This window comes from Ranitomeya variabilis, chromosome 1 (assembly GCF_051348905.1).
Source record: "Ranitomeya variabilis isolate aRanVar5 chromosome 1, aRanVar5.hap1, whole genome shotgun sequence".
NCBI classification, from domain to species: Eukaryota; Metazoa; Chordata; class Amphibia; order Anura; family Dendrobatidae; genus Ranitomeya; species Ranitomeya variabilis.
In genome coordinates, this window is record NC_135232.1 from 219,952,772 (window position 1) to 219,967,006 (window position 14,235).

The 14,235-nt window shown below is 41.7% G+C and overlaps 2 protein-coding genes across 2 annotated transcripts in view; both read right to left on the reverse strand.

Annotated features, from left to right (window-relative positions):
- The window catches only part of TCTN1 (tectonic family member 1), a 68,644-nt gene that overhangs the window by 33,034 nt on the left and 21,375 nt on the right, over positions 1-14,235 (reverse strand). Inside the window, exon 9 of the mRNA XM_077292787.1 lies at positions 13,410-13,529. Coding sequence (XP_077148902.1) covers positions 13,410-13,529 — 120 coding nt within the window. The remainder of the gene's footprint in view (positions 1-13,409; positions 13,530-14,235) is intronic.
- On the reverse strand, positions 16-11,075 carry LOC143793616 (uncharacterized). The gene is made up of 4 exons (XM_077280678.1): positions 11,037-11,075; positions 7,033-7,363; positions 6,535-6,779; positions 16-21 (listed from the first exon to the last, which is right to left on the reverse strand). The coding sequence occupies exons 1-4, from the start codon at positions 11,073-11,075 to the stop codon at positions 16-18; spliced, it is 621 nt and encodes a 206-aa protein (XP_077136793.1).

The following is a 14,235-nucleotide window of genomic DNA, read 5'->3' on the forward strand; positions in this document are numbered from 1 at the left end:
TAACAGAACAGAGGGTTAGTGCTGTATTTGATTAATACAAAGCAAAAACTTAGGTCAATAAGATAAGTTGACCGTGTTGCATTTATGTTCCCATTCCTTTCATCGCAGAAAACAGTATTTACATCAGACACAATCTACCGACGACTATGAGCAATCAGCAACTGTTTCTATGTCGGGTTAATGATTTCAAAGGAGAAATTATATAAATAATAATCCTTTCTATTAATCACTGGTTATCTCAGGTAAGCGGACAAGCACTGGATCAGCCATTCTCCTGTACACTATATTCCCTAGATCTCTTGCATGTTTAGCTGTACAGCGTCCAGACAGAAGCTCAAAGTTGCAACTATTAAGCCATAAACGCTACATTTACTGATATAAAAGACATTAGGATTCTAATATTTCAGGTCTATAGCATCATATCTATTAACTATTTTCAATCCACCTCAATGTCTACAATATACCAAATTAATATCGTATTGTGAGACCATCCCCATTGTGGTATACATGGCCGCCTCCTCCGCCCTATCATGGTATTCATACCCCTCTCATCCCCATCCTGGTATGCATGGCTTCATTCAGAAACAAAAAAACATTTAACTTACCCTCCCTTGCAGCGTCATATTGCCGTATTGTGGTGCTCTGCTCTGCTGAAATACTCACTGCTCCCCAGCAGCAGATGAAAAAAGTGTGTGCTATCGTCCGAAAAATACGGTATGTGTAATAATAATAAATGATACGGGGAAAAAGTAATGAACACATGAGGTGCAAAAAGCCAAGGAAAGTCATGACACCAGCTAAAATCTATCAGTTAGTAGAAAGCAATCCTGCCACTTAGTACAAAATATCAACTGGTTCAACTGATGGCCTGTAAAAAGGTGTCTCATTACCAAGGTGCCACACAAGACATCTCATTATGGGTAAAACCAGAAAAATAAGAAGAATATTGCACGCCCCACTTTTCAGTTTTTGAATTTCCACAAAAATTTAAAATAACCAATACATTTCGTTCAACTTCAGAATCGTGATCCATTTGTTGTCGATTCTTCACCAAAAATTTACGTTTGGTATCTTTATGTTTGAAGCCGGATGTGTGGGAAAAGGTTGAAAAGTTCCAGGGGGCTGAATACTTTCGCAAGACACTGTAGATAGTTGTGTCCCTTGTCCTTGATTCCATGAAGAAAGTATGCCTTTTTGAATGCAAAGTAAACATGTCTGTGATTTGCTGCTCTAAAGTCTGAGTCACACAACGATATCGTTAACGATATCATTGCAACGTCACGCTTTTGGTGATGTAAGCAACGATCCCGCTAACGATCTCGTTATGTGTGACCAAACTTTTTTTGGTAGCTGATCACCCGCTGTCATCGCTGGATCGGTGTGTGTGACGCCGATCCAGCGATGTGTTCACTTGTAACCAGGGTAAATATCCGGTTACTAAGCGCAGGGCCGCGCTTAGTAACCCGATATTTACCCTGGTTACCATTGTAAAAGTTAAAAAAAAAAAAAAACAGTACATTCTCACATTCTGATGTCTGTCACGTCCCCCGGCGTCCACAGGGTTGACTGTCAGCGCCGGCCGTAAAGCAGAGCACAGCGTGACGTCACCGCTGTGCTCTGCTTTATGGCCGACGCTGGCACATTCAGTGCAGGGAAGCTCTCGGCAGCAGCGCGTGCATTACCAGCTCTCCTGCCGAAAGCAGTTTTAACCCTGTGGACGCCGGGGGACGTGACAGACATCAGAATGTGAGTATGTACTGTTTTTTTTTTTTTTACTTTTACAATGGTAACCAGGGTAAATATCGGGTTACTAAGCGCGGCCCTGCACTTAGTAACCCGATGTTTACCCTGGTTACCTGGGTGCTGCAGGGGGACTTCGGCATCGTTGAAGACAGTTTCAACGATGCCGAAGTCGTTACCCTGATCGTTGGTCGCTGGAGAGAGCCGTCTGTGTGACAGCTCCCCAGCGACCACACAACGACTTACCAACGATCACGGCCAGGTCGTATGGCTGGTCGTGATCATTGGTAAGTCGTTTAGTGTAACGGTACCTTAAGTTTACTTGGCTGACCACTGTATCTATGGTCCTCAGTATTGTCCATTTCATAGTGCTTCTTCCAAAGAGCTTGAACAGCGCATCTTGAAACACTAGTCTGCTTTGAAATCTTTGCCTGGGAGAAACCTTGCTGATGAAGTATAACTTCCTTGTTTCTTGCTGTTGCGCTCAGTCTTGAAATATTGTATGACCTTGAAATGAAACCGTATTCCACAACCAGGCGCGGGCTGGGCCGGGTGGCAAAGGGGCGTGTGCCCCCCGGGCCGGTCACTTAGCAGCGATTCGGGCTGCTGGTGGCCGGCGCTGTTCTCTATGTCCGGCCAGCTGCATCATCACACTCACAGTGGAGCTGACACGCCCCCTCCTGCTCCCTGTGTGCGGCCTCCTGAAGAGGGAACATGGCTGCATTTACCTGCAGGAGAGGATCTGGTGGAAGACTCAGACTGACATCAGGGGGAGCTTCAGCTCTGTATGCGGTGAGGAGATGGACGCTGCTGCTCACCTCCCGGTGATAAGTCCAGGGCCGGTCCCTCTATAGTATTAGCGAGCGCTCTGCTGATGCTCACAGATTTATTGCAGGAGTCTGAACTTTCAGGGTCACCCTGTCAGTGCCAGGTCATCGGCTCCAGGAAAGTTCAGTCTCCTGCAATAAATCTCCCTATACTGATAGTGAGCAGAGACTGTCTGCAGAATCCCGCACTGGAGTGATCACGCTTGAACCTGGTGACTGGACATCACATGCTGTATACATGGCCCCGTATATATACAGTGCATGTATGGCCAGGGCCAGGTGCAGGATTGATCCATCCAGTGTATATAATGTTGTGTATCTGTGCCCATAGTATACAACTATCAAGGGCCTGGGGCCTGGAGCACTCTGAGCTACAAAATGGGTCGCCCGCCCCTCAAATCCTCTGCACAGGCCTTTGTGCGCACTCTCTCGGTGCCCACGCTGACCAAGGCCATGGCAGCCCTCATTCGTGCTTGCGTATGTAGCTGCGGCCTTTGTCAGTGAGGGAAAACAGGAAAGCACACGCACCTGGACCTGTGCAGAAGATTGAAAAGGCCGCCACTGCGTGCACAGACGCCCGAGCCTCACTGTGTCTGACGCTAGCCAGGACCAGTGTAAAAGAACAGCGCTCTCCTCACCAATCCCCGGCCGGCATCCGATCCATTATATAGGTGATACTGCAGCTGATGTGTATATACGTTATATAAGTGATACTGCTGTATATATACTGGAACTATACACTGCAATCATAGTATCACCTATATATTGTATATGCAGCATTTGCAGTGTGACCTGTCTAATGTATATTGACTGTTGTATATACAGTATATAAGTGATACTGCCATTATATACCGCAGTAGCAGTATCACCTATATAATGTATGTACAGCAGTCTATCAGTCTATACACATTACATAGGTGAAACTGCGACTACGGTATGTACGTTATATAGGTTATACCACTGTAATATACTGCGACCGCTGTGTATAGCCCATATAGGCCAGCCGCAGTGTGTGTGTATGCATATATACACACACACACACACTCTCTGTAGCTGCCCTATATGGGCTATACACAGTGGACGCAGTATATTACAGTGGTATAACCTATATAATGTACATACCATAGTCGCAGTTTCACCTATGTAATGTGTGTGTGAGTGTATGAGTGTGTGTCTATGTATGTGTGTGTGTATATTATACCCATACATACACAGACACACACCACTCTGATTAATCGTGAAAAAAGTGCGGACTCTTTATTGGCCCAAATGGCAATGTTTCAGATCAATAACAGAGCATTTCTCTGATATGGAACTGAAATGTTGCCACATGGGCCAATAAAGCGTCCACTGCTTTAAGGGATTGTCTCCCACTAGGACAACCTCTTCTTAAACTAAAGCCTATACTCACCTCCTTTGCCAGCGCCGTTCCCACAGTGGCTGTGATGTGTTGTGACACGTGATGCCCGGCGCCAATCAGCGCTGGTGTCACTGTCTCTGCCTTCAGACAAACTGAACATGAAGAGGAAGTCCAGGATGAGCTGCTTGATCCTGGACGCTGGCACGGGAGGCAAGTGTAGGCTTTATAATTTTATCAGGGCCAAACATTTAGGGGTTGTCCTAGTAGCGGACAACCCCTTTAAGATTTGGTGCTGCTCAGTTATGATATATATATATTGCCTGCGTGGTGTAAATCTGTAAATCTAAGTATCTGTATATATACACTGCAAAGTACCACTCCTCCTGTATATATACACTGCAAAGTACCACTCCTCCTGTCCTGTATATATACACTGCACAGTACCACTCCTCCTGTCCTGTATATATACACTACACAGTACCACTCCTCCTGTATATATACACTGCAAAGTACCACTCCTCCTGTCCTGTATATATACACTGCACAGTACCACTCCTCCTGTCCTGTATATATACACTGCAAAGTACCACTCCTCCTGTCCTGTATATATACACTGCACAGTACCACTCCTCCTGTATATATACACCCCACAGTACCACTCCACCTGTATATATACACTGCACAGTGTCACTCCTCCTGTCCTGTATATACACTGCACAGTACCACTCCCCCTGTATATATACACTGCACAGTACCGCTCCTCCTGTCCTGTAAATATACACTACACAGTACCACTCCTCCTGTATATATACACTGCACAATACTCCTCCTCCTGTCCTGTATATATACACTGCACAGTACCACTCCTCCTGTCCTGTATATATACACTGCACAGTACCACTCCTCCTGTCCTGTATATACACACTGCACAGTTCCACTCCTCCTGTCCTGTATATACACTGCACAGTACCACTTCTCCTGTCCTGTATATATACACTGCACAGTTCCACTCCTCCTGTCCTGTATATATACACTGCACAGTACCACTCCTCCTGTCCTGTATATATACACTGCACAGTACCACTCCTCCTGTCCTGTATATATACACTGCACAGTACCACTCCTCCTGTCCTGTATATACACTGCACAGTACCACTTCTCCTGTCCTGTATATATACACTGCACAGTACCACTCCTCCTGTCCTGTATATATACACTGCACAGTACCACTCCTCCTGTCTTGTATATATACACTGCACAGTACCACTCCTCCTGTCCTGTATATATACACTGCACAGTACCACTTCTCCTGTCCTGTATATATACACTGCACAGTACCTCTCCTCCTGTATATATACACTGCACAGTTCCACTCCTCCTGTCCTGTATATATACACTGCACAGTACCACTCCTCCTGTCCTGTATATATACACTGCACAGTACCACTCCTCCTGTCCTGTATATATACACTGCACAGTACCACTCCTCCTGTCCTGTATATATACACTGCACAGTACCACTTCTCCTGTCCTGTATATATACACTGCACAGTACCTCTCCTCCTGTATATATACACTGCACAGTTCCACTCCTCCTGTCCTGTATATATACACTGCACAGTACCACTCCTCCTGTCCTGTATATATACACTGCACAGTACCACTCCTCCTGTCCTGTATATATACACTGCACAGTACCACTCCTCCTGTCCTGTATATATACACTGCACAGTACCACTCCTCCTGTCTTGTATATATACACTGCACAGTACCACTCCTCCTGTCCTGTATATATACACTGCACAGTACCACTCCTCCTGTCCTGTATATATACACTGTACAGTACCACTTCTCCTGTCCTGTGTATATACACTAGGGTGACCAGATCTTATATGGGTTTGAAAAAATGTGGGAATCTTGTCCGTCTGGACCCCACAAAATGATTCCCCTTTCCGGATATTGAGATAGCCAAAATTTGAGCTCGATCAAACGACGTTAACCCATGCCGCTCGTCGCTCAAAGTTTGAAAAAATCCGATTTTTTGCCCAAAAAGCTGACATATGAAGCCATAACTCCAGAATGGTAAATAATAAAAACACACTTAATATCTCAAAAGAAAGCTAATGTTGTTCTTCAAAATTTTATATTTTATACATAATTGTTATTTTAAGTCAAACTGAGTTAAAACATCTTTTAGCCCCAAGAACGTGACCTGGTACCACTAGGAGCATACTTCGTATATTTTGTTATTAAGTGATACATTTTTTTTTTTTTTTGGTATATTTTTGAGTTTAAAGTAGAAATATAATAAAAAAAACAAGTAATACCGATAAGTCTAATGACTTTTTTTATTTTAAAATATAAAAATGAGGTATTTAATACATATTTAAATAACATAATATATAATATATATAATATATATTTAATATATAATATATATTTAATATATAATATATATTTCATATATAATATAATATATATATATTATATATAATATAATATATATATACTGTATATAATATATATATAATATATATAATATAATATATATAATATAATATATAATATATATAATATATATATATAATAATATAATATAATATATACACATGCATTTCTGTCGGATAACTTACATCGATCTAACACAATGGATAATTTCATGTTTAAAATCTCTTTAACGCCCCTTGCAAATGAAAGTTTCATCCTCTTGCTCTCAGATGGTCCTGGATCTTCTGCAGCTTCTTCAGGGATGTTGTCCATTTCCTCCAAGCTCTCAAGTTCCTGGTAGATGTTGTCCTCTTCAGTATCTTCTTCTTCTTTTCCTTCTTCGAGCTTGTCTTCATCATCCGTCTCTAAGAAGTAACAAAAGAAAGAGAAAAAAAAGACTATAAAAACTTGTCGTTTTAGCAGAATAGTAATAATACATAGGTACTAAATTACCTACTTCTAATGATCAATAGGTATTATTTTAAGAATATAAACTCAATCATAAAGATGCCAAATGATGCTTTCATGTGCATTGTACAATTTTCTTTCAATTATATTGAAACTATTTACTTATTTGTTTATCTACTTTTTAGAATAATAATAATAAAATAAACTCACCAATATCAAAAGTTTCTTCTTGGATTTGTCGGTTCATTTTTGCAAGTTCCTTTTGCGCCTTGATTTCTTCAGCTTGACACAACTTGATGTCCACTCCAGCCATGGAACCTGGGCGGCCCTTCTGCCTCTGTTTCACGAGAAATGCCTTATCTTCTTCCGATTTCAACAGAGCCAAGGCATCTTGTTGAGCAATATCAAAGAGATCATCCAACCTTTCAACAAACTGTTTAAATTTGTTCTTGGCCGTTTCCGATGTTTTCTTCCGGTCTTTTTGAAGACTTCTCCACGCGGCGTGAACTTTTTCCAGCTTAGTAATTGCATCTTGCTCATGCTAAGTTATCCGACAGAAATGCATATGTATATATTATATTATATTATTATATATATATTATATATATATATATATATATATATATATATATATATATATATATATATATATATATATATATATATATATATATATATATATATATATATATATATATATATATAATATATATATTATATATATTATATATTATATATATATTATATATATATTATATTATATATTATATTATTTAAATATGTATTAAATACCTCATTTTTATATTTTAAAATAAAAAAAGTCATTAGACTTATCAGTATTACTTGTTTTTTTATTATATTTCTACTTTAAACTCAAAAATATACCAAAAAAAAAAAAATGTATCACTTAATAACAAAATATACGAAGTATGCTCCTAGTGGTACCAGGTCACGTTCTTGGGGCTAAAAGATGTTTTAACTCAGTTTGACTTAAAATAACAATTATGTATAAAATATAAATTTTGAAGAACAACATTAGATTTATTTTGAGATATTAAGCGTGTTTTTATTATTTACCATTCTGGAGTTATGGCTTCATATGTCAGCTTTTTGGGCAAAAATTCGGATTTTTTCAAACTTTGAGCGACGAGCGGCACGGGTTAACGTCGTTTGATCGAGCTCAAATTTTGGCTATCTCAATATCCGGAAAGGGGAATCGTTTTGTGGGGTCCAGACGGACAAAATTCCAACATCGATTTTTTGTGGTCACCCTAATATACACTGTACAGTACCACTGCTCCTGTCCTGTTCTTGGAGAGGCGACATTGGTCTTTGGGAGGGTTAATATTGGTTTATATTGGAAAACCCATTTAAATGGATTATGCCAAGTAATCCCCATTCCCGAGAGCTTTGTAGTCGCTGGAGTCTGACCGCTGGGACCCCCATGATCTCGAGAACAGGCGCTCTATAGAGGTGGTCGATCATGCACACTGCTGCGGCATTTACACGTGGCTCTTCAACTAACGCCTTTAAGAGGACTGTTGAAGGGCACAACACAATAAAGCAAAATCCACTGATCGGGTGTGGGGGAAGTTTTATAGTTTGTGGGGTTTGTGTTTCAGGGCTGCTTTTTAGTCCCAGTCCGGCCCTGGACAGCTCTGCAGGGAGTCTGCCATACTTTGTACTGGTTTTACTCCCTGCATATTGTGGGGCAGCTGAAGGGTTCAGGTAGCAGTATCATCACCCTGTGTTGTTCTGTAGCCCACATCCCCACACTGACTATATACAGTGGGCAACTAAGGTGTAGACAGCAGTTCCTTATGAATAGTAGGGTCAGTGGGTAAATGTGTCTACTTGTTTTACAATGTTATGGCCCAAATGTGAGCTGAGGTAAAACATTGCCAGAAGCTAAGAGGGACCAAGCTTTCTTCTTTCTAACCTCTGACATGTCCATACACGGGCACTACACATCCATGTGTGTGGCAGTAGTTCTTTTAATAGGCTTATCACACCTGTCTGCCATACTTCCTTGAGGCGGGACGGGAATCATAGTTGACGTGTTCTAGTATTGAACTCCCATTTGCCAGCTCTGGAAATGCACAATTTATGGTTGGAGAATTGGCAATATTACTTGTCAGGATGTGACTTTCCCCACCAGGGTTTAGAGGGGCACACTTCCATTTATAAGGGGTCATCCCTGTCAGGCTGGGTTTACAGGAGCGTATTACCATAGACACATGAGGGTGTGAGTTCGGATTGGGATACCCTCCACAAGGCTGGAGGTTGTGGTCTGTATATAGACCGTGTACTTCACTCTTGTGAATCCAGCCTACAACTAATTCCATAATGGTGCAGGTATTACTAACGCAGATGTCGTTTGCGTGTGTCACCATTTCTAATTCACCTATATATTTTGGCATGGGGGGGACCCCATTTGAAGTTTGCATCGGGGCCCATAACTTTGTAGTTATGCCACTGCTCTGTAGTAAAGGTACCTTCACATTAAGCAACGCTGCAGCGATAGCGACAGCGATGCCGATCGCTGCAGCGTCGCTGTTTGGTCGCTGGAGAGCTGTCACACAGACCGCTCTCCAGCGGCCAACGATGCCGAGGTCCCCGGGTAACCAGGGTAAACATCGAGTTGCTAAGCGCAGGGCTGCGCTTAGTAACCCGATGTTTACCCTGGTTACCAGTGTAAAATGTAAAAAAAACAAACAGTACATACTCACCTTAGCGTCCCCCGGCGTCTGCTTCCCTGCACTGTGTGAGTGCCGGCCCTAACAGCAGAGCGGTGACGTCACCGCTGTGCTGTACTTTCACTTTACGGCCGGCGCTCACTCAGTCAGTGGCAGTGCAGGCCGGCGCTCACTCAGTCAGTGGCAGTGCAGGAAGCGGACGCCGGGGGACGCGAAGGTGAGTATGTAGTGTTTGTTTTTTTTACATTTTACACTGGTAACCAGGGTAAACATCGGGTTACTAAGCGCGGCCCTGCGCTTAGCAACCCGATGTTTACCCTGGTTACCAGTGTAAAACATCGCTGGCATTGTTGCTTTTGGTGTCAAACACGACGATACACGCCGGTCTGATGACCAAATAAAGTTCTGAACTTTCAGCAACGACCAGCGATATCACAGCAGGATCCTGATCGCTGCTGCCTGTCACACTCAACGATATCGCTAGCCAGGATGCTGCAACGTCACGGATCGCTAGCGATATCGTTTAGTGTGAAGGTACCTTAAGCTCGGTTCTGCACCCATATCTCTGTAGGAAGCTCGGTTCTGCTCCAATATCTCCAGAGTAAACTCTGTTCTGTTCCCGTATCTACATACCAGCCTGTTTTTAAAGCCTGTTATCTCTACTTCTTCAATGCAATGGCCAGATGTAAGCAGGGAAAAGGAGGGACACCGCGACTCGAGGGCCACTACCTTGTGATTGCCCCCCAGGCTGAAAAGTGCCAGCCAGCCCCTGTCCACAACCTCACCTTTGTAATAGAGTTTGGCAATGTTAAGCCTCCTACAGTGCGATTTCTTATTCAATTACGGTAATTACTGTGCTTCAACCAATATGTATAATAATGCTTCTTCATCATCACCTCTTTGGTATAATTGGTTACACGTACATCTGACTAGAAGCCTACAAATTTTGCATTCAAAACATCAATTTTTCTATTTACACTTGCAGAAAGGATGGTCACAACAAATATGGATTTGATTTAGAATTCTGTTTAGTTCATTCACTTTGCTTTGTTAATGGATAAAAGTAAACTAGTGACACTTCTATTTTTTAAAGCATTCTTACTTTGCAGCAATTTGTATGCCCACACTTGCCGAAAACGTTTGCACTGAACCATATTAAAATACCTAAGTGTTCATCATATGTGACACAAACATGAAATAACGTGCACTACCACAATAAAACTTTTATGGAGAAGACAAGTTGATCCACTGGAATGTGGAAGTAACAGGCAGAGTGTTCACAAATTATTCTTGTCTCCAATGTCGTGAACATGTCCTTCTCTCTGGGTGGTAAAGCAACAGTCAGAGAGCCGAGTTCAACCAGTCAGATTATTCAGTGCATGCAGTGTGCAGGAATCCTACAACCAACTGCCCCTCTATCTCAAAAGCAATTGTCACGACACAGCTGTCGGGTGACTCAGGACCAGGTGCTCCTTCCCTGTCCCTAATACTAGGGGGTTCCCTAGCTCGCCCTATTACCTGGGATAATTCTGAAGGTGAAGATGCTGGGGCCTCCATCCTTGCCTTATCTCCCAAGATAGTCCTCCGTCTGTTCTCTTCCCCCACCCAGGGAAGAGGGGCGCTACTGTGCGCTGTAGTACACCAACCCGATAAACAAGGCAACACAAACAAGAAAACTCCAGGCATACAACATATTTACTCACATATAACAGATGAATACACCAGGGAGTGGAGGTAGGGGAATAAACCAAAATAGAGAAGGATAAGGAATTACGACATATACAAACCAGATAACAGATATATACATACACACAGTATAGACCAAAAGTTTGGACACACCTTCTCATTTAAGGATTTTTCTGTATTTTCATGACTATGAAAATTGTACTTTCACACTGAAGGCTTTAAAACTATGAATTAACACATGTGGAATTATATACTTAAAAAAAAAGTGTGAAACAACTGAAATTATGTCTTATATTCTAGGTTCTGCAAAGTAGCCACCTTTTGCTTTGATGACTGCTTTGCACACTCTTGGCATTCTCTTGATAAGCTTCAAGAGGTAGTCACTAGGAATGGTCTTCCAACAATCTTGAAGCAGTTCCCAGAGATGCTTAGTACTTGTTGGCCCTTTTGTCTTCACTCTGCGGTCCAGCTCACCCCAAACCATCTCGATTGGGTTCAGGTTTGGTGACTGTGGAGGCCAGGTCATCTGGCGTAGCTCCCCATCACTCTCCTTCTTCGTCAAATAGCCCTTACACAGCCTGAAGGTGTGTTTGTGGTTATTGTCCTGTTGAAAAATAAATGATGATCCAACTAAACGCAAACCGGATGGAATAGCATGCCGCTGCAAGATGCTGTGGTAGCCATGCTGGTTCAGTATGCCTTCAATTTTGAATAAATCCCCAACAGTGTCACCAGCAAAGCACCCCCACACCTCCTCCTCCATGCTTCACGGTGGGAACCAGGCATGTAGAGTCCATCCGTTCACCTTTTCTGCGTCGCACAAAGACACGGTGGTTGGAACCAAAGATCTCAAATTTGGACTCATCAGACCAAAGCACAGATTTCCTTGGTCTAATGTCCATTCCTTGTGTTCTTTAGCCCAAACAAGTCTCTTCTGCTTGTTGCCTGTCCTTAGCAGTGGTTTCCTAGCAGCTATTTTACCATGAAGGCCTGCTGCACAAAGTCTCCTCTTAACAGTTGTTGTAGAGATCTGTCTGCTGCTAGAACTCTGTGTGGCATTGACCTGGTCTCTAATCTGAGCTGCTGTTAACCTGAGATTTCTGAGTCTGGTGAGTCGGATAAATTTATCCTCAGAAGCAGAGGTGACTTTTGGTCTTCCTTTCCTGGGGCGGTCCTCATGTGAGCCAATTTCTTTGTAGCGCTTGATGGTTTTTGCCACTGCACTTGGGAACACTTTCAAAGTTTTCTTAATTTTTCGGACTGACTGACCTTCATTTCTTAAAGTAATGATGGCCACTCGTTTTTCTTTACTTAGAATTTGTATTATGGCAAGAAAAAAGCAGCTAACAGTCTATTCAGTAGGACTACCAGCTGTGTATCCACCAGACTTCTGCACAACACAACTGATGGTCCCAACCCCATTTATAAGGCAAGAAATCCTACTTATTAAGCCTGACAGGGCACACCTGTGAAGTGAAAACCATTCCCGGTGACTACCTCTTGAAGATCATCAAAAGAATGCCAAGAGTGTGCAAAGCAGTCATCAAAGCAAAAGGTGGCTACTTTGAAGAACCTAGAATATAAGACATATTTTCAGTTGTTTCACACTTTTTTGTTAAGTATATAATTCCACATATTCATAGTTTTGATACCTTCAGTGCGAATGTACAATTTTCATAATCATGAAAATATAGAACAATCTTTACATGAGAAGGCGTGTCCAAACATATATATATATTTATTTAATGGTTTAACGGTAGATTTCTTTATTCTGTTATGAGGGCTGCCACTTTGTCTGAGCTGATGTTAACAGCATTTCGATCAGCCACAAGGAGCTGATACAGCCGAATCTGACTTATGGCCTCAAATGGGGGAGTACTCTAGGCGTGCTCAGCGGCCTGTGCATCAAACATGATCCATGGAAAAGGAAATAAGCTGTGACCATCACATATTGTGAATAGTATGATCCTGTGTTAGCTTGTGAACATAGAGGATGTGTGTCACTGTAACCCAACCTATTGTTACTACTGGAAGGATTCATTAATTATGAGGCTTTTCAGGAGGCGAGGTTTTTTTTAGCGATAGTGACATGGAAAATGTAAAAATTACTCCCAAAAATTTGTAAAAAAAACCCCTAAAAGCTTGATTTAAACAATAGGCCATTTGCTGACGACACACTCCTTTTAAAAATGCAGCATTTTGTACCTCAGTGAAACGTATCTGGAAGTTCTGTTGGACGGTGTTCTTATCGATCGCTCCAAGAAGAAAAGATGCAGCAATGCTTGTGATCTCACCTTTATCTGTATATGTGAATGTATAGCTTCCCTAAGGAGGAAAATGCAGGAAATCAACCACTAAGAAGTATTCATAACTACCTAGAAAGAAAAAAGGTCACCTTGTAAATGTACAATTACTTACACATGTACTAGATGAACTACTCCTCCCAACAAGCCGCAAAGCACAGGATGTTTGTGTAACTTCTTTATCATACTAGATTGCACAACTGCCTTGGAAAAGTTGCCGTATGTTGCAATTTCCATGAAACAAAAACCTTTTCAGCTCTATGATCTTTTCTAAGGTTTAAATAAAAATAAATAGTGCACTTGGTGTACAAAGTGACTTATAACCAATAAAATGTCTATAATGAGCAGAACAAATAGGATGTGGTGCTCGAAAGAGTGCTGTAGTCCCTTTATTGATAATGTAGGCAAAATGCCCATACAGGTGTAGCTGTGCCAGGTAATGCAGATCAGCCCATTTAGCTGAAAAGAATATCATATAGGGGAGAGGTGTGAATGACCAAGGCACACGAAAAATGCAATGAAAAGTACATTTTTATTAATAATAATAATTAAAAACAGTGAAGTTACCACCGTTAGCCATAAGATGGTGCCACCAATGGTTTGCAGGTAAGTATAAAGATAATAAAGGTAAAACAAACATCAAACAAGGTAAATTATGACTGATGACCACAGGTGAGATGCGACAAAAAAAAATGGCATGTAGCAGACAATGCTATACGGTTAAAATG